Genomic DNA, 18,742 nt, shown 5'->3' on the forward strand with positions numbered 1-18,742 from the left:
CAGCAGAGTGTCCTGCAGGCTGTCACAGCCCCTGGGGACGTGCTCAGAGCACTGTGGGTGACAAATCCAAAATAAATGGCTTTCTGTGAGTCGCTGGAGTGGAAAAACAATTTCCCAGCTGGGAGATCTGACAGAGGTGCTGCACATGCAGAAAACGGGAGTTGGTTTTACAGGATCCAAATGTTGTTCTGTGCTCCCCTCAGACAAGAGATGACAGCTTGTTGTTGTCTTTGGAGCCTTCCCATGATCAGAGAGCTGCTGCCCACATGGTTTCTTCTCTGTACTGGAGGAGAACATTTTCTGTCTCTCTGAAAAGCCCATTAGAGGTAAAAGCAGCTCAGATGTGAAAGCACAAATAGCAACATCTGTGTATTCTGAGCAATTTGAACACTGATGGGGAAAAAACTCTGATGTTCAGAGGGAAAACTTTCCTTGAAGTGTTTCAGTGGCTGCAGGGAAACAGAGAGATCAATGCTGGGTCATTAAGTGTTTTCCTGTGTCATCTGTAAGTCTTGTCCTGGTTTTGGGGACCACTGGCTGTTAAATTTCCTGTTAAGAAAATTAAATTTCCTGTTAAGGGTGCAGTGCGTTTGTGCAGCAGCAGTGGCTCACATCAACAGCTATTTAAGGCCAGCAGCAGGTTTATCCTGTGAGATGTCTGTGTGCCTGGAGAAGCTGTTCCTGCCTATTGAGCAGCTGCTCTGAGCTAAATTCAGCTCTTCCCGCTGTCCCTGCAGGGTTTTACTGTGACAGCCAGCAAGGGCCACTCATCGATGTCACCCTCTACCCCTGCCCACGGGGCTTTTTCTGCCCGGCGGGGACCAGCAGCAGCTCTCAGCACAGCTGCCCTGCAGGGACCTTCGGAGCCAGGCAGAAACTGAAATCCCTCCAGGAATGCCAAAGATGCCCAGCAGGAAAATACTGTGAATTCCCTGGCCTGGCTGCCCCAACAGGTACCCTGGTGCTCTTCTGAGCACTCTCCTTGCTGCTGAGATTGTCAGCGTTCAGGAACACACAGAATCACAGGATATGATTTTATGCATATGTGCTTTTATTGGGAGCTCTGGGAATCCGGGGTACAGCCCCAAATCTGACTCCAACACGGCTTTCGAGCTGAACGTATTTTATATTCTATCGCTATATAACTTACATATTAATTATTTAACTTATATTGCTCTACTCTATACATTGACATGAGTTTCTCGTGATCTTTCTTAGGCCCCTGACCACAGTTTCTCATAGTTATTCTTATGATTAAACAGTAATTATATTTAATTACTAAACAATCATCACATCTAACAATTATATCATTTATCATGTACTAGCTACACAGTGCAGTTCTAGCAAGGTACAGTGTCTACATGTACCCAGGGTATTTTTTTTTTCAAGGACCTACTAAGCTTAATTTTCCTTTTAATCCTAAATCCCCATGATTTTAAAATCCTTTTACTATCAAGATCGTCAGTGGCTGATAATTAGTGCATGAATTCATTATCAGTGCATTATAACGAGTGAGGGCTTGGAGCTGGGCTCCAGGGCTCTCACCTCAGCTAAGGTAAAATGTCCCATTTCATTTGTCTGGAACTTCTTGAGGAAGGAAAAAACCTTCATTTTTCTGAGCAAGGAGTGAGAGAAGGACTGCAGAAACCAGAATTCTATGTGTGATACTTTTTTTAAAAAATAATTCAGTCTAAAGTTTATCTGTGTCTGGCATTTTATTTAGAATTAGTTTGGGTTTTTAGCCTGGTTCCCAAAGAACTACTCCTTGCATGTAATTGATGTGCACGTGATGAGGTTTAGCAGAGAAACACAGGGCAAAACACCCAGCAATGACATCTTTCCATTTTTTTCCAAGATTTTTTTCCCACATCTAATGATTTTTCATTGATCCATTGATCCTGAAAGGCCCTATTCCAGCAAAACACAAAACAGAATTCTTAATATTTCAATCTCCCCTTAAAGATGTGTGGAATGTGATTCTGAGGGGGAATGTGTGCTAGAATATTTATTGGAGTGTGAGATATTTTTTGGAGTGTGGAATATTTATTGGAATGTGGGATATTTATTGGAGTGTGGGGTATTTATTGGAATGTGGGATATTTATTGGAGTGTGGGACATTTATTGGAATGTGGGATATTTATTGGAGTGTGGGGCATTTATTGGAATGTGGAGGCAGTGCCCAGGCATTGAAGGGATCCTCTGTCTCTGTCTCCTCCTGGCAGGTGCAGCAGCTCCTCAGGGATTTCTAGGTGGCAAATGGCTGGATCTGAAATGTGTGTTTAAATGGTTTATTTCCCTGTTATTCTGTTTTTCCAGGAGACTGTGCTGAGGGCTTTTGGTGTAAAAGTGGTGCCCGAGTGAGGAACCCCCAGGATGGAGATTCAGGGCTGCCCTGCCCTGCTGGTCACTACTGCCCTGAAGGTAGGGGTGCTTTGGAGCAGCCCTTTCCTCCATTCCTGGAAATCCTGGGAGCAGTTTCCTCAGCCTGCTGTGACCTCACCAGGTGCCCCAGAGCCACTGCAGTGCCCTCCTGGCACATGGTCCGGCCGGGAGGGCAGGAGGAGGGTGCAGGAGTGCCAGCCCTGTCCTGGGGGACACTTCTGCAACAGCTCTGGGCAGAGGGCACCCTCGGGGCAGTGCAGCCCTGGGTGAGTAGCAGAACAACCCCATTTGCATGGTCCTGAAAAGCCTGGGTGTGGCACTGGGTGCCAGGGTTTGGTTGTGGTGTTGGGGTTGGGTTGGACTCGATGATCTTGCAGGTCTCTTCCATCCTGGTGATTCTGTGAATTCTGTGATTTCCGTGCCCTGCCGTGAGCAGGGGTGGTCTCCTGGGGTTTTTCCCTGGGTGACTGTTGGTATCTGAAGTATTGATGATCCTGAGATTGTAGAAAGTCTCTGTCTGTCAGCCCCCTGCCAAAGCAGAAGCCATAATTGGTCTCTGCTGGTTTCCAGGTTGTTTATTCTGTTTATCTCTCACATGTTCTGCTGCCCTGCCCAGCTCTGTCCTGCAGGGCAGCGTGTGGGGCTCTGCCCTCAGTGGGATGTGACAAACATTAAATACCAGAAACTCCCTGGGCTGCATTTACAAGAACGTGCCAATATCTGTCACCTCCGTTGGACAGTGTGTCCCCAGCCTGAACCAACAGAAAAATGCCAACACCACAGTGAGACATGGAGGGCATGAAGAAGGAGAAAAAGGACAAGGCACACCCAATTTCCTCCATCTTGTCCCCTTTGGACCCCTCATCTAGAATCCTAAAATTTTACTTTTGCACCTGTGCCACACTTAATTATGATTTATATCAAACACTCAGAGCTTGTAATTGATCCTGTAAGATTGAAAACTCTTTTCCATGGGCAGAGATCACAGCCAGTGTCTCTGGGGCTCTGTCCAGGGGGGTTCTGACCCCTGCCAGTGTCCCAGGGCAGCCAGAGGGAAGCCCTGGGTTCCCACAGGTGGCACCCATGGGTGTGTCCTGGCTGCAGGTTCTACTGTGCCAGCGGTGCCCAGACCCCACGACCCAGCGATGGCCTCTCGGGAGCTCCGTGTCCCCGCGGTCACTTCTGCCCCCGCGGCTCCAGGAGCCCAGTGCCGTGCCCCCCTGGCTCCCACCTGCCCCATGCCCAGGGAGAACAATGCCAGCCTTGCCCAGAGGGGCAGTTCTGTGTCTCTGGTGAGGAGCCACAGCCGTGTCCCCAAGGTGAGTTAAAGTCCCACAGAAATGCCTGCTTTGGCTTGGACTCTCCCAACTCCGCTGATTCCGACCTGCTCTATCTTTTCCAGGGTATTTCTGTCCCCAGGGCACAGCTCTTCCCATTGCTTGTCCAGCAGGATCCTATAACCCTTCCCTGAGCCAAAGCAGCTGCCTGCCCTGTCCTGAAGGGTGAGACATAGGGAGCTTGGAAATGCTGGACGTAATTGTTTACCCAGGCATCCTGGAGCAGTGTGTGTGGCAAAAATGAGATGTTTTACCACTGGAAAACACTTGAGGAAGTGCTGTGAGGCAGCAGAGCAGTTTCACAGCACCACACAGTGATTGTGGGACCAGGAAAAGCCTCAGCCCCACACACAGCCTCACTGGAAGGGAATTTAGGCTGTTCAGAGCACAGAAACCATTGGCACCATCAACTTATTCCATGTCTGCAGTAAAAGCTGGTTCCCTTGGCAACAGGCTGGCACCAGCCTGCTGAAGTGGAAGAGGATCTTGAAAATCACCTGATGCTGAGCCTGGCTTTTCCTTGGGGGATTTATCTCCAATTACTGCCTGGCTTTGAACTTGATTAACTTTTACAAGTTGATGAATCACAGCTTGGATGTGTTGTGATTCAAGTTAAGAAAATTACGTCTCTGTGGCTTTTGCAATTATGCCATCAATTTGGCATTTGAGGAATCAACTCAAAGTGCACTGAAATGCACTTTTAGGTCCCTTCTCTGCTCAAACCAGCACAGGAGCCAAAATCCTCATTTTTTTTACCCTCTCTTTTACCCAGGTTCTTCTGCCCCAAGAATTCCTCTTCCATTTTGGAGAACGAATGTCCCCCTGGCCACTACTGCCCTGCAGGCACTGCCTCTGCAGCTCAGTTCCCTTGTCCTAAAGGGACCTACAACCCCCAGCCTGGCAGCAGCCTGAGGTCCCACTGCAGCCCCTGCGAGCCAGGTGAGGCACAGGAGCCTCTCTCAGCACGGTGACAGCAGGGACAGAGTGTCCCTGATGTTCACAGGGTGTTTTGATCCCCGAAATGTCTCCTCTGGTGCAAAGCAGGTTGGGGGAAAGCACTGACAGGAGCTGCTTTGCAGGAGAGTTTTGTGTATCCCTGATTTCCCAATCCCAGCTCCATTTCCCCCCCATTCCAGCCCCATTTTCCCAATTTTTTCCCCATTCTGACCCATTTTCCCCACATTTTCCCCCTCTCATCCCCTTTTTCTCCCATTTTTCCCAATCCCATCCCATTTTCTCCACATTCCAGCCTGGTGTTTCCCCATTTGTTCCAGTTTTTCACCCCTCCTAGTCCCTTTTTATCCCATTTTTCATAATCTCATCCCATTTTCCCCCTTTTCCCAGTTTTGCACCCCTCACAGACCCTTTTTATCCCATTTTCCTGATCCCATTCCCCCCCCTCCATTCCAGCTCCATTGTCCCCCATTGTGCCCCATTGTTCCCACATTTTCCCCCCCTCAGTCTCCTTCTCTCCCATTTTCCCCAATCCCCATCCCATTCTCCCTCATTCCAGCCCTGTTTTCCCCCATTTTCCCATTTTTCACCACTCCCAGACCCTCTCTCTCCCATTTCCCCCTTCCCAGCACCTTTCTCTCCATTTTCCCCAATTCTAGCCCCATTTTCCCCCATTCCAGTCCTGTTTTTCCCCATTGCAGCCCTGTTTTTCCCATTCCAGCCGTTTTCCCCATTTCAGCCCCATTTTTCCCATGTTCCCCAGTTTTTCACCCCTTTTTATCCCATTTTCCTCCATTCCAGCCCCATTTTCCCCATTCCAGCCTTCTTTCCATTCCAGTCCTCTTTTTTCCCATTCCAGCTCTGCTTTTCCCATTCCAACAATTTTCCCTATTCCAGACCCATTTTTCCCCATGTTCCCCAGTTTTTCACCCCTTTTTATCCCATTTTCCTCCATTCCAGCCCCATTTTCCCCATTCCAGCCCTCTTCTTCCCATTACAGCCCAGTTTTTCCCCATGTTTCCCAGTTTTTCACCCCTTTTGATCCCATTTCCCCCATTCCAGCCGTTTTTCCCCATTCCAGCCCTATTTTCCCCATGTTCCCCAGTTTTTCACCCCTTTTGATCGCTTTTCCCCCATTCCAGCCCTGTTTTCCCCATTCCAGCCCAGTTTTTCCCCTTCCAGCCCTATTTTTCCCCATGTTTCCCAGTTTTTCACCTCTTTTGATCCCTTTTCCCCCATTCCAGCCCTGTTTTTCCCCATCCCAGCCCTGTTTTTCCCCATCCCAGCCCTGTTTTTCCCATCCCAGCCCTGTTTTTCCCATCCCAGCCCTGTTTTCTGCCTGTGCTGATGGCATTGTTTGCTCTCTCAGGGCGCTTCTGTGCTCTCCCTGGGCAGTCCCAGGTGACAGGACCCTGCCTGGCCGGGTTCTACTGCTCTGGAGGATCTGCCAGCCCAACCCCCAGCGATGCTGCGGTGGGGAACGCGTGTCCCCAGGGCTCCTACTGCCCTCTGGGCTCTGCCTCCCCCCTGCCCTGCCCTCCTGGACAGTACAGCAGCTCAGCTGGGAACACTGGGATCCAGGACTGCCTCCCGTGTGATGCAGGTAAAGCACTGAAAAATCCTGATTGCTCAGATCTCAGCCATTCCCAGGGCTCTGGTGGCTCTGGAGCAGGAAATTCTGAGCACCTGCTTCCCTGCAGAGAGGTGTCAGGTAGGATTTTCCTGAACAGAGGTGCTGGGCAGAGGATAGAGATTAAACCTGCCACTTTTCCACCTCAGGGGATGCTCACAATAAAGTGGAGATGGAGAGGTTCCAGTTCCACCCTTTCTCTGGATGTTCTCACATTCAGAGGTGACACAAGTGCTCTTTGTTCTCTGCAGCTGTAGCTGAATCTAACAGGATGAATATTTCCCCATCCCAAATTTGTTGTTGTCTGTCTGGAGCGACCAACATCAGTCTCTTCATTTAATTTCAGGGTATTTCTGCAATGGGACTGGACTCGTGTCCCCCAGTGGATTGTGTGAGGCTGGCTTCTACTGCACGGGAGGAAGCCTTTCCCCCAGACCTGCCAGGGTAAGCTGAGGTGTGGTGGGAACAGTGGAAAATAGATAAAATATCTGGTTTTTTATTGTGGAACTGAGTGCCACAAGTGACGCTGTTGTGGCAGGACAGGAATGAATTTGTTCAGAAGGCTGAGAGAATAACTCTGATTTATTTCAAAATACATTGCTCTTTTATACAGAGCTTCGTGCAGACCAAATCCATTGGTCCTGAAGTGAAAACATCTCATGCTATTGGTGGGCAGTGAATGATGTACAGTAGCAAAACCTAACTATAAACAATGTGAATAATAAGAGAGATAAAAAACTTATTTGCATTCTTTCTCAGCACTTTCTCAGGCTTCTGTCTCGTTAGAAATTTTCCTTTTTCTCTTTGACTGAATCTGAGGCCTACACACAAGGTCACCTGAGTTATCCTGCCCTGGATTAAACTCTCCCTTTCAACATTTCCTCCTCTGTCAGGTGCATCTGGTTGATTGATAGTGAAAGAGGAACAGAGATAACAAAACACATCTGGCTTTACTTGAGCTTTATGGTTAAAATCAAAGCAAAAGTAGCTCTGTCGTTGCATGCTGATGCTGCAAAGCAGCATGCAATGCCACACCACATTAAAATTCCAGGGGTTAATAGTCCATGAGTTTGATTAGAATGCTGCATCTGCCAGCCCTCCTCTGAGGCAAAATTCAGCAGGAATTTTTAAAGATGATGACAAGACCCAGCCCTGCCTTTGTGCCGCCTTCGGGAGCGAGGGGTGAGAGCAGGATTTCACAGTGAATGCCTCTTCTCTTCACCTTCACCATCTGGTGGAGGAGTTTTTAGGCTGTAACTGTGGTGTTTTCCTTCCAAGCCCAGTGCCAGTGGAGGTCCCTGCCCGCCTGGGCACTTCTGCAGGGAGGGGAGCAGCAGAGCCCAGCCGTGCCCTGCAGGGACCTACAGCCCGTCCTGGAGTGGGAGCCGGTGCCTGGAGTGCCCAGAGGGTTTTTACTGCACCTCTGCCTCCACCAACTACACAGATTGTCCCCAAGGTGGGTCTGGCTGGCCCGCACCTGATGGGAGGTACCTGTCAGAGCAGTGCAAATTCCAGGATGGGCCCACACTCATGCCTTGGGTGTGAGTCCAGCCACCCAAGCCCTTCTGATGCCTCAGGATTTCAGCTTTTCTATTTCTCACATATTTGTAACACATATTTGTAACCTTTAGTGTAGAACTCTAAACCCCATTTCCAGTGTGAGCTGCTGCTTCCCCATTTTGGGCAGACACAACAATTCCTCTCCAGGCCTGGCAATCAAGGACACCTCACTGCCTCAGGCCAGAAATGGAAACAAAAGTGAGTTGCTGGCAGCAAATTTGGGGTAAATGACTTCATTAGCTGAAGCTGTAGTTGGCAACCCCCAATATGCAAATGAACCAAACTTATAAAAGTGTGAAAACTCGTGAGTTCATTTTTGGGTGTAGCTCCTGGGGGGCTTTGTCTGCCTTAAATGTACCTGAATTCCCTTCAGTAAACAGAACTGCTTTTTATTCTCTCCAATTTACCTGGCCTCTGTTTTTGGTAGCCCAGCAAAGGCATCACTTCCCACAAAAGGATGAAGGGAATTCCTCAATGTGCAGGCTGGGAATCCTTCCTAAGCTGTTCCCAGCCTGTCCCATCCATTATGAAACCTTTTCTCTCTAGGTCACTACTGCCCCAGGAGCACAGAATTTGCCACACAGCATCCTTGTCCCCCTGGAAGCTACAGTGAAGCCCTGAATCTCTGGGATGTGTCCAAGTGCCAGCTGTGTCCTCCTGGAAGAGTCTGTTCCAGGCCAGGCCTGGTGAGGCCAGATGGGCTCTGCACGCCTGGCTGGTTTTGTCCACCTGGATCCACATCAAGCAAACCAATGTTTCCTGGAAATTTCTCTGGTAGGGAAGAGAACAGCAAAGGGTGGTTATTGAGGGGTATTGAGGTCACCTAAAGGATATTAGAGTCATCAGCCAGGTTGAGGATTGCTTTTTTTCCCTTTTTTCCCTTAATTCAGTGCTATAGCTCTCTTCCTCCTGCCTGTTCCAATAAAAGAGTGTTTGTTTGCAATTCTGCTGTTTCAGCTCACTCTGTGTCTTTTCCATTCACAGGAAAGGCAGCTCCAGCTCCAGGATCTGTTGGGTTGTGCCAAGCAGGAACCTTTTGTCCTGCTGGGTCATCCCTTCCTCTTCCCTGCCCTCCAGGTAGGAGCTGAGTCTTTCTTCCAGCACACATTTTTTGAGTTCGATTTTTGGTGCCTGCATCCCCTTTCCCTTCCTGCCGAGACCCCCGGGTGATCCCAGCCTTGTGCTGGGGCTGCTCCTGCTGTCTCCAAAAGCTGCTCCTGTTTCTGCCCCGTGCCCCAGGTTGGTTCTGTGCCAGCCCAGAGCTGGCAGCTCCATCTGGGCCCTGCGAGGCCGGGTTCTACTGCACGGGAGGCTCCACAACGCCACAGCCCAGGGATGGAGCGGTGGGAGACATCTGTCCCCACGGCCACTTCTGTCCTGCAGGGAGCTACTCCCCATCTCCGTGTCCCCCAGGTAGGTTTGGTGGCAGCTGGTCCCTGCTGGCATTTCCCTCCCCAGAGCCCAGCTTGTCGGAACTCAAAATGTCCCTCAGACATTTTTGAATGTGCCGGGTCCAGATCAGATTTGAGACCCTGGCAGGCAGCTGGAAACAGCTGTGATTTTGGGTTTGAGCCATGGAATGAGTTACCAACCTTGCAGGAAGAACAAGAAGTCACAAAAGTTTAGATATTAGAGTAGAAGTAGTTACAAATAGAGGGAAGAATTTTTGAGTGCTGTACAGGGGGGTTTGGTTTTGTACATGGGGGTCAGAGGGTTTAAGATGGATTTGGGATTTGGGCCTGCCCTGTCCTCCCTCTTTCTTCTTCCTCACCTCCATGTTCTTGGTGATGTTGGCACTCACAGATTGGTTTAGAGTAGAAAAGCACCATTTAATATAGGTAATAGGCATTGGGGAAAAACTGTAACCATGTAACACGTAATGTCCCATATAAAAGATAGAAAATCACCATTTAATATAGGTAATAGGCATTGGGAAAACTGTAACCATGTAACACATAATGTACCATATAAAAGACAGCAGCAGCCCTGGTGGGGAGAGAAGCAGTCGGGGTCAGAGAGGATGTCAGGGTGTGTGTGTGCCTCTGCCTGAGCTGTGAGCAAACCACAGTAGCCTGAGAAGAAAATCTTTTAGATAACTTGCAATGAACTGCCTTGAGACCCAACAACAGAGACTGCTGAGCCTTTCTTTGGGAGCTCGGGTTGGAGGAGAGACTTTTCCACCACACAGAACCACCCCTGAGCCAGGGTGAGCTCCGGCACAGCTGAGGCTCTGCAGCCCCTTCTCAGGCTGTTCTGAAGCTTTCCTGTGCTCCCCAGGGAAAAGCTGCTCTCAGCACAGGAATTCAGCCCCTCACGCAGTGCTGCTGCAGTAGAACTCAGCCCTCACTCAGACAGGAGTGGCTGCACTGCCCTGGAGCTGCTGGTGGGGAGGGAAGGTCCTGCTGAACCCTCCTGAAGGACAGGTCACCCAGCCTCTGCGCCCCCCTGCACAGGGAGACATCATTAGCAGCATCACTAATGAGACAAAAGGTTAATTAAATACTCTGGATAGTCTGAGTTCAGTCAGAGAGAAAAATAGAAAGATTTCTGCCAGGCTACGCCTGGGAAAAAGTCCGGGAGGAATGTAATCAATTATCTTGCTTTCCATTCATATTGTTTATAGATATGTTCTACCACACTGACCTGAGCCCAGTGCCCCACTCAGGTGAAATGTTTTTACTTTAAGACCAAAGGAATTAATGTTCATGATGTTCTCTATAAAAGAGAGAGGTGCTTTTGAATAAAGATCTTTCCTTGCCTTCTGAAGATGGAGTCTCTTCATTCCCTTCCCTGCCTCAACAGCGACAAATTACGAGGCTGTGGAACATCAAATCTATACTTGTATTAGCAGGGGATTGCACTGCTCAGTCAGAAATAAAAAGAAATTCACCTCAGCACTCAGGAGCAGCCAGGACCCTCTGATATGAAGCTCTCATCCCAAGGAGTGCTGGGATTTTGGGAATTCCTTCCTAAACCAGCATCCTCCTGCATCTTCTGGGCCAAGTGCAGCCAGAAAGTTCCTGCTGCTTTGAGATCCAGATAATTCCCCCACAGCCACTTCCAGCAGGGCGTGTGAGGATGCAATAATGTGATTTTTGATGGGTTTTTTTTCTCATCAGGCTCCTTCTTGCCTCATCCTGGTGGCCGCTCGGCTCAGGACTGCCAGCCCTGCTCGCCGGGCTGGTCCTGCCCCCAGCAGGGCTCCGGCTCCCCGCAGGGGCTGTGTGAGGAAGGATGGTTTTGCCCTGCAGGCTCCGTGTCAGACCAGCACCCAGGTAGGAATTCTTTGGGCTCATTCTTCACCTACGGGTGTTCCAGCAGCAAGATCAGTTTAAAATCGGACCTTTGTTATGGTTTAGAAATGAGTATTGATGTGGGATGTTCCAAAAATTATTCCGATTAACACAAAAAAATTAAATTATTAACTTCTTGGGTAATAGTAGCAAGTATGAAAAATAGGGGATCTTATCAAGCAAAAAAAAAAAAAAAAAAAAAAAAAAAAAAAAGCTGAAAAAATTAAAATGTTTTCACCACAGGGGTATTTCTTGTTTTACTCCCAGATTATTTGTGTCCTGTGGGTCACTACTGCCCCCCTGGCAGCCCAGAGCCTGTGCCCTGTCCCCCTGGAGAATACCAGGAGCAGGCTGGGAAAGGCCAGTGTGAAACATGCCCAGCAGGAATGTGAGTGACATGGATTTGCTCCTTCCTCTTGATGCTTTCAGGAGTGTTCCCCTCTGCCTCAGGCTGCTCTGTGTTTGATGTACAAGGCACACTTTGATATACAAGAATGGTTCTGCTGTTTCTGTTTTCACCTTTCCCTTCGCTGTGCCATTTTCTGCACCACAAAATAATCCCAGGGAATCCCTCCTGGCAGTTCTGCCTGCTGGGATGGGCAGGGTGATCCTGGCAGGTCACACCTGAGCTCTCCCTTGGTTTTTCCAAGGAATTTCCTTCCCTTTCATTGTGTGGTCACTGCTGTGCACCAAGATTTCCTCTCTGGCACAACAGAGGGCAAGCACAAGCGCTGGGGTTTTTTGGCAGGTTCTGTGCCCCACAAGAACACCCAGGTGATGTCCAGCAGAACATCCATGGCGTGGCCAAAGCCCGGGAATGCCCAGCAGGACATTTCTGCCCGCCAGGAACAAGGGCTGCCAACCAGTACCCGTGTCCAGAGGGCACCTACAGCCACCAGCCCGGCCTGGCAGACCCCAGGGACTGCAAGCCTTGTCCTGGGGGCACATTCTGTGCCAGGGCAGGTGGGAATTGTGTGTGGGTTAAACCAAATCCTCATCTGCTTTGGGTCTGGGGGTGAGGGAAGTGTTCTGTGCACTTCATCCAAATGTTACGGAGCGTTTGCAGTGATTTCTGGGACCCTTGAGCAGATTTTAAAGGGTTTTTTGCAAACCATCTTTTGAAACTCAAATTAAAGGCAGATCGAGGTGGTTTAGTTCTAGCAGAGCTTATGAAACCAGAAATCAAGAAGCCTGGGGGCTTTCATTTGGGTTTGTCTCTCAGTAGAGAGGCTCATAATGATCAGCCTCCTCTAAAATGGTGATTTAGGAAACAATTTGGGCTTTTAGCCCTCTGCTCATCAGTAGCGTGAGTAAATATTGAGAGTACAGATTGAGCTTTTAACAGAGTTCCTGACTGATCAGGAGGCTTGGGGATCCTTGTGGTGACCAGGCTGGTGTGGTTGCTTTAATCCCAAAATTCTGGGAGGATTTCTAGGGTGCCTCTGGCTCATCTGACGTGCTGCTCGTTGCCTTTAGGACTCTCCGCCCCGAGCGGCCCGTGCTGGCCCGGGCATTTCTGCAGTGCCCAGGCGCGTGTGCCCGGCCCTGTGGGCGATGGCACGGGGGGTCTGTGCCCAGCAGGGCATTTCTGCCCCGCAGGGAGCCCCCAGCCCCAGCCCTGTCCCCGCGGCACCGTCCTGCCCCAGTCTGGGATGGCTTCCCAGAACTCCTGCCTGCCCTGTCCTGCTGGGAAGTTCTGCCAAGGAGAAGGTCTGGCTGCTGTTTCTGGTGTGTATTGCACGTGTCCAGTATCCTTTTTCTCTCCCAGTTTGGATATTTTTTATGTTTTCTGGTTTCAAACCTAATGCTGATGCTTTTCTCTCTTGCAGGACCATGTTATGCTGGGTATTTCTGTGATCCTGGCTCCACACAGCCAGACCACAGGCACTGCCCTGCTGGCTTCTACTGCCCTGAGGGCTCTGAATTCCCAATTCCCTGCAGCCCTGGAAGCTTCAGCCCTGTCAGCGGGAAAGGGCACGCAGCAGACTGTCAGCTCTGCCCAGCTGGACACTCCTGCAGCGGTGAGGATGTGCAGGGGTTACAGAGTGAGGAAAGAAAATCCCCCACCACAGCTCCATTTCGGACAGCTTTGGCTACAGCGAGAACAAACCAAGTGCCCCATGTCACTTTTAGTCAGTGATGGTTTCTAGCACCAAGCAGAAACACCCCACATCATTTTAATTCCAGAACTCCTGTTGGGTTCTCGGGAGCAGCCTCGGGTCATGCAGATCTCCTTGTTTGCTGTTAAACCTCCTCTGCACCTCCTGTGCATGGCTGACATGGCTCTGGCCTCGCAGGGAAGCAAATATTCCTGCCAGGGAGCTCTTGCTCTGGCCACGAGCCAGAGCTGCTCCTGCTCAGAGCTGCTCACCATCTGCCAGCCCAAGATTTATCTGCTGCTCCCAGTACCGAGATCTCTGTGCTTGCTGTGACAAATTCACCCATCACCTTCCTGGGCTTTTTCTTTCTCAGCTGAGCAGCTGAAGCAACAGGGAAGGAATTACTTGACTGAGCTAATGTGAGTTTTAGCAGAGCTGGAGCCTCAGAAGCCCAGCTGATGTTTTTAATGGAAGCCTTTGTTTTTTCCCCAGGCATTTAATTCAGGACTGACTCACCTGGGTGGTAAAATGCTCTTTTTCTGAGGCTGAACTTTAGAGAACTGGTACTTTCTGATGCTTGGTAGAGGGGTATGAGGAAGGAGATCATTATTTTGGGTTTCCATTGTCTCTGATCTAGGCAAGGGCAGTTCTGAAGGACCATGTCCTGTCTCATCACCTGCCAGACCCCACTGCCATCCACAGGAATCCTCCTGCCCCATGAGATCTGCTTTCCCTATGCCCTGTGTCTGCCTGCACCAGCAGGGGAGGGAGGCTGCTCCTGTGTTACACTGCAACACAAAACAACTCACAGAGGCAGGCTAGATGTAAAAGGAAAGAAAAAGAACCCAAAAAAGCCAACTTTATTTTCTGACTACAGTATATATACAATAGCAAAAGTGACAGTGGACTGGAGGATGAAATTGCCACCTCTCCAACCACACTGATCAAACCAACAGTCCATCAATTCTCTCCAATGCAAAACATTCATTATTTACATGAACATGAATTAGAAAACTCAATTAAAATATGTAAATATCAGAAGGCATAAGAACTTTTGGAAGAACTTTAAAACTCTCAAAAAAACAGAGCAACATTTCTGCTGATGGAGAATGTCCTTACCTATCACCATCCCTCCCGAGCAAGCTTCTCCCCTCTTGTCCCAGGTCCTGGAACACAAACTCCTGAGCTGTGCCCTGCTGGCCACTTCTGCCTGCCAGGGACCACCTTCAGCACGGAGCATCCCTGTCCCAAGGGCACCTTTGGCCCCAGGCCTGGTGCCACCAGCGAGGCTGACTGCGAGCCCTGCCCCGCAGGTGAGAGGGGACTGGGCACCGGGAATGTGCAAATGGTTTTTCTTTTCACCTGACTGAAAAGAGGCCGTGTGCTGCTCTGTGCAGCCTCTGCCCTGCCATGTTCTCTGTTTCAGGGATGTATTGCTCAGCTCCAGGGCTATCCCAGCCCTCTGGGTTCTGTTACCCAGGTTATCACTGTGCCAGGGGAGCCACCAGCCCAGCCCCCTTCAAGCACAGGGTGAGTGCCAGGCAGCAGCAGCAAAGCAGTGACCTTGGGCCAGCACTGGCCTGTGACACTCCAGGCTGCTGGTGGGGCCAGCAATGACCTGTGACATGTCATGTCTGCTGGTGGGACCAGCAATGACCTGTGACAATGTCCTGGCTGCTGGTGGGGCCAACAATGACCTGTGACAACCTCCAGGCTGCTGGTGGGACCAGCAATGACCTCTAACACTCTACAGGCTGCTGGTGGGACCAGGTCTCCTGGCTGCTGGTGGGATGCTTTCCAAGCATTTCTGCTCCCTCAGCTGCAGCAATATGCTGCTCCTGATGCCTGCTGGAATACCTGGCTGCCCATGGATAAATTTTGGCCAGGCTTTAATTTCTACATTGCACTGGAGCATGGGCTCTGAGATCTCCTCCAAGATACGCACCTGCACCCTGTGTTTTGAAGTAAAACATTTGCATATTTTAATATTTTCAGGGATAGAATAACCCCACTTCAGGAGCCAGGACCCTTCTCATGCCAGTGCTCTTTGTTTGGTTTCAAATCTGCAGGACTCAGCCCCTCTGTGCCCTGCTCAGCACCTCTCTCTGTGCCCACTGTGCCAAATCTCCTCCTGGTAACATTTCCCCTGTGTTTTCCTCACCCAGGTGGAATCCTCCAGCCCTGCCCTGCCTGGCAATGACATCTGCCCCGTGGGCCACTTCTGTCCCCGTGGCAGCGGGCACCCCGTGCCGTGTCCCCCCGGCTCCCTGTCCAGCGCCCTGGGCCTGGGGGCAGAGGAGCAGTGCCAGCCCTGCCCAGCGGGGAGGGTCTGCAGTGGCCCAGGGCTGGCTGAGCTGGCCCAGACATCGCTGTGTGACCCAGGGTGAGTGGCACTGTCACCGGGCAGTGACCAAACGCAGCCTTGCTGTGTGTTGTAATCAAGGGGCACACGAATTTCCAGCTCCTGGGCTTGTTCTCAGTCCTTTGGTTGGGATGTGGCATCTCCCTGTCGGTGTTTCAGAGGCATTCCTGTTCCCTTCACATTTCCCTGTCATTCTTATAAATATTTTTTCTCTCTTTTCAGTGAAAAAAAGTCATTATTATAAATACATTGCTGCTGCAAATCCCTTATTTAGCCCCATAATCACCCTTGCTGGGAATTTAACCTTTTTTTTTCCCATCCTGAGTCCTCTTCTCCCACAAGGTGGTGCAAGAAGCAGGGACAAGGCACTATTCCAGCCCAGGCACAATGCCCTGAGCAGTGTCTGTCCATCTCATGAGCCTCAGAGCAAGAAGATACAGAAATTTGATTTATTTTATAAGTGCAAGAGAGCCTTAGAAGTGATTTCAGTGCAGTGTAATGAGATTTTATGAGATTTCCAGCAGCAGCTGGCTCGCGATTGGAGCAGAGAAAATCACAATGAAATTTGTTTAGAAGTTGAAACTAAGCTGAGAATAGGAGTGCTACATTGAAAAGGACAGGAAATAAATATTCTTGAGACTATGAGGGATTTGAACTGTCATTATTGAACTTTCTCAAAATTTCCTTTAACCCTAAAAGTTAAGACTTCCCAAAAGTTCCTTTAACCCTAGAAGTTATTGCAGCCTAGCTGTAACAGTAATGATCAAGATTTGGTGAGCTGGATGGTAATGAAACATAAATTATAAATCATAAATGATCCTTGACTTCCAAAATCTGTGTCCCTCAATAAGGAGCAGTTTGGTGCTTTTCAGCACCTTTATCACACAGCATCCATCACTCCTCAGAACCTCCTGCTCAGTGGAACTGGTCTTGTTTCCAGGCAAAAAAAAAAAAATGCTGCTTTTCTGGTTTTCATCCAGTGCTGTTCCTTTCACACTCAGTCCTTTGCCTTCAGGAGTGGGAATTTTTCTTCTCCAGAAATCCATTGCTTGAATCCTTGTCTGTGATGGGATCACAGCTCTCATTTCCTTGTTGCTCAGCTTTTAGAACCATCATGGTTTCTGAATTTCTTCATCTTTGCTTTTTGTGAGGGGCTGGAAGTGGTGGAGGGAAGAGAGCACTGGGGATAAAAAAGCCACCAGGGACTGAACCTGGGCCCTGTGTTTTGAAGTAAAAATATTTTCATTTTCAACAGCTTTTTTTTCCAGAATGAGAACACTTTATCAGGCAGCCTGGTGTAAAATCCTGAAGTTTTCAGGGCATGGAGTGGGGGAAAGCTGCTGGCACAGCTGAACCAAGCTGTATTTTCCAGGGCTGGCTCTTTGTGTGCCTCCCCCAGCATCACCCATGTGTCGGTCTCAGATTCAGTCAAAGAGAGGGTTTCTAACCAGGCAGAAGAGTTAGAGAGAATTAGAGAGTTTCTAACCAGGCAGAAGCCTGGGAAAGAGTTGGAAAAGAATGCAAATAAGAGGTTTTATCTCCTTGTTGTTCACATTGTTTATAGTAAAGTTCTATCACTGTGCGTCAAGCACTGTGCACCAATGGGTTGAGTTGTTTTCACTTCGGGACCAATGGAATTAGCCTGGACGAAGCTCTGCATAAAGAACGATGCATTTTGAAATAAATCAGAGTTTTACCCTCAAAAGCCTTCTGAGCAGAGTCTGTTCATTCCTGTCCTGCCTCAACAGTGTCACCCATGAGCAGAGTTCCCTGTTCCTGAGGCAGGACAGTATGAAAGAACTCTACCTCAGAAGGCTTGAGAGTAGAACTCTGATTTATTTCAAATATATCGTTCTTTTATAGAGAGCATCATCCAGACCAATTCCATTGGCCCCAGAGTAAAAACATATGTCATGGTTTGACACTGGCACAATGCCAGCGCCCCCATGAAAGTGCAGCCCCTCAACATCTCTCACCATTGGTGTGCAGTGAATGACGCTCAGTGGCAGAACTTATCTATAAACAACGTGAGCAACAAGAGAGATAAAGAATTATTTACATTCTTTCCCACCTGTTTCCCAGGATTCTGCCTGGTTAGAAACTCTCAGTTTTCTCTCTGACTGAACTGAGAATATCCACACAGGTGCATTCTCTCTCTCTCTCTCTCTCTCTCTCTCCCTCTCTATCCAGCTATGTTTGCCTGGAAGGAAACTCTGCTCCCTGCCCTTCGGATGGCATCCATGGATACAGATGCCCCAGTGGTTCCTACTGCCCGGCGGGCTCAGGGCTGGAGCTGCCCTGTGAGCCTGGCACCTTCAGCCCCGTGCCCGGAGCCAGCGCCTGCCTGCCCTGCCCGGCTGGGATGTCCTGTGGCACTGCTGGCACCGTGCAGCCCCTCACCTGCCCCAGAGGTGAGCATGGGTGTGGCAGGGGCCTGGGGGATTCCTCTCTCTGCTCAGGGAATCGGGGCTTTGCTGCTGGTTGAAGCAGCCCAGCATTTCCCTTCTCCCCTTGTTGCTGTAAAGATGGCAAGATACTTATTTCTTCATGCACAATAGCCCCCTTTTATTTTTCACAGCTCGTATTTCTATGGTTTTCTAAAGGCATCGTGTTTAATTGGCTAGTAACTTATTGCAGCTCAGTTCATTGATTAGTAGCTGCTAGAGTCAGTGTCTGTCAAAAACTTTCCTCTCTAACCACATTTACATTCTTGCCTGCTAAACAGAAGATGTTTCACATGGGTAGAAGTCTTTCTTGACACAGGTGCAGATTCTTTTTTTACAGGAACTTATCAGGCTAGCTGTTAGCTGTACTTAGCCAAAATAGCAGGCCTGAGCCATGATTTAATGATTAGATGGATGGGAAGAGTGCAATAAAATGGAGTTTAATAAATCCAAGTGCCCAGTCCTGCATTTTGGCCACAATAACCTCCTGCACTGATATAGGCTGGGGCTGGTGTGGCTGGACAGTGCCCAGACAGAAAGGGACCTGGGGGCACTGAACATGAGCCAGCAGTGTGCCCTGGTGGCCAAGAAGGCCAGTGGCTCCTGGCCTGGACCAGGAATGGTGTGGCCAGCAGGAGCAGGGAGGTCACTGTCCCACTGGTGGGGGCACACCTCGAGTG

At 49.6% G+C, this 18,742-nt stretch overlaps 1 protein-coding gene across 1 annotated transcript in view; it reads left to right on the forward strand.

Annotated features, from left to right (window-relative positions):
• Positions 1-18,742, forward strand: part of LOC110468195 (uncharacterized) — a 53,570-nt gene that overhangs the window by 9,684 nt on the left and 25,144 nt on the right. The window contains exons 11-31 of the mRNA XM_085560199.1: positions 738-953; positions 2,318-2,422; positions 2,505-2,649; positions 3,488-3,702; positions 3,786-3,885; positions 4,493-4,659; positions 6,044-6,277; positions 6,651-6,748; positions 7,583-7,760; positions 8,411-8,638; positions 8,849-8,941; positions 9,104-9,277; positions 10,984-11,139; positions 11,425-11,545; positions 11,906-12,120; positions 12,634-12,885; positions 12,987-13,178; positions 14,420-14,569; positions 14,683-14,786; positions 15,422-15,639; positions 17,809-18,029. Of these exons, the coding sequence (XP_085416325.1) occupies positions 738-953; positions 2,318-2,422; positions 2,505-2,649; positions 3,488-3,702; positions 3,786-3,885; positions 4,493-4,659; positions 6,044-6,277; positions 6,651-6,748; positions 7,583-7,760; positions 8,411-8,638; positions 8,849-8,941; positions 9,104-9,277; positions 10,984-11,139; positions 11,425-11,545; positions 11,906-12,120; positions 12,634-12,885; positions 12,987-13,178; positions 14,420-14,569; positions 14,683-14,786; positions 15,422-15,639; positions 17,809-18,029 (3,582 nt within the window). The remainder of the gene's footprint in view (positions 1-737; positions 954-2,317; positions 2,423-2,504; positions 2,650-3,487; positions 3,703-3,785; positions 3,886-4,492; positions 4,660-6,043; positions 6,278-6,650; positions 6,749-7,582; positions 7,761-8,410; positions 8,639-8,848; positions 8,942-9,103; positions 9,278-10,983; positions 11,140-11,424; positions 11,546-11,905; positions 12,121-12,633; positions 12,886-12,986; positions 13,179-14,419; positions 14,570-14,682; positions 14,787-15,421; positions 15,640-17,808; positions 18,030-18,742) is intronic.

This window comes from Lonchura striata, chromosome 24, assembly GCF_050655825.1.
Source record: "Lonchura striata isolate lonStrDom1 chromosome 24, ASM5065582v1, whole genome shotgun sequence".
In the NCBI taxonomy this organism is placed as follows: Eukaryota; Metazoa; Chordata; class Aves; order Passeriformes; family Estrildidae; genus Lonchura; species Lonchura striata.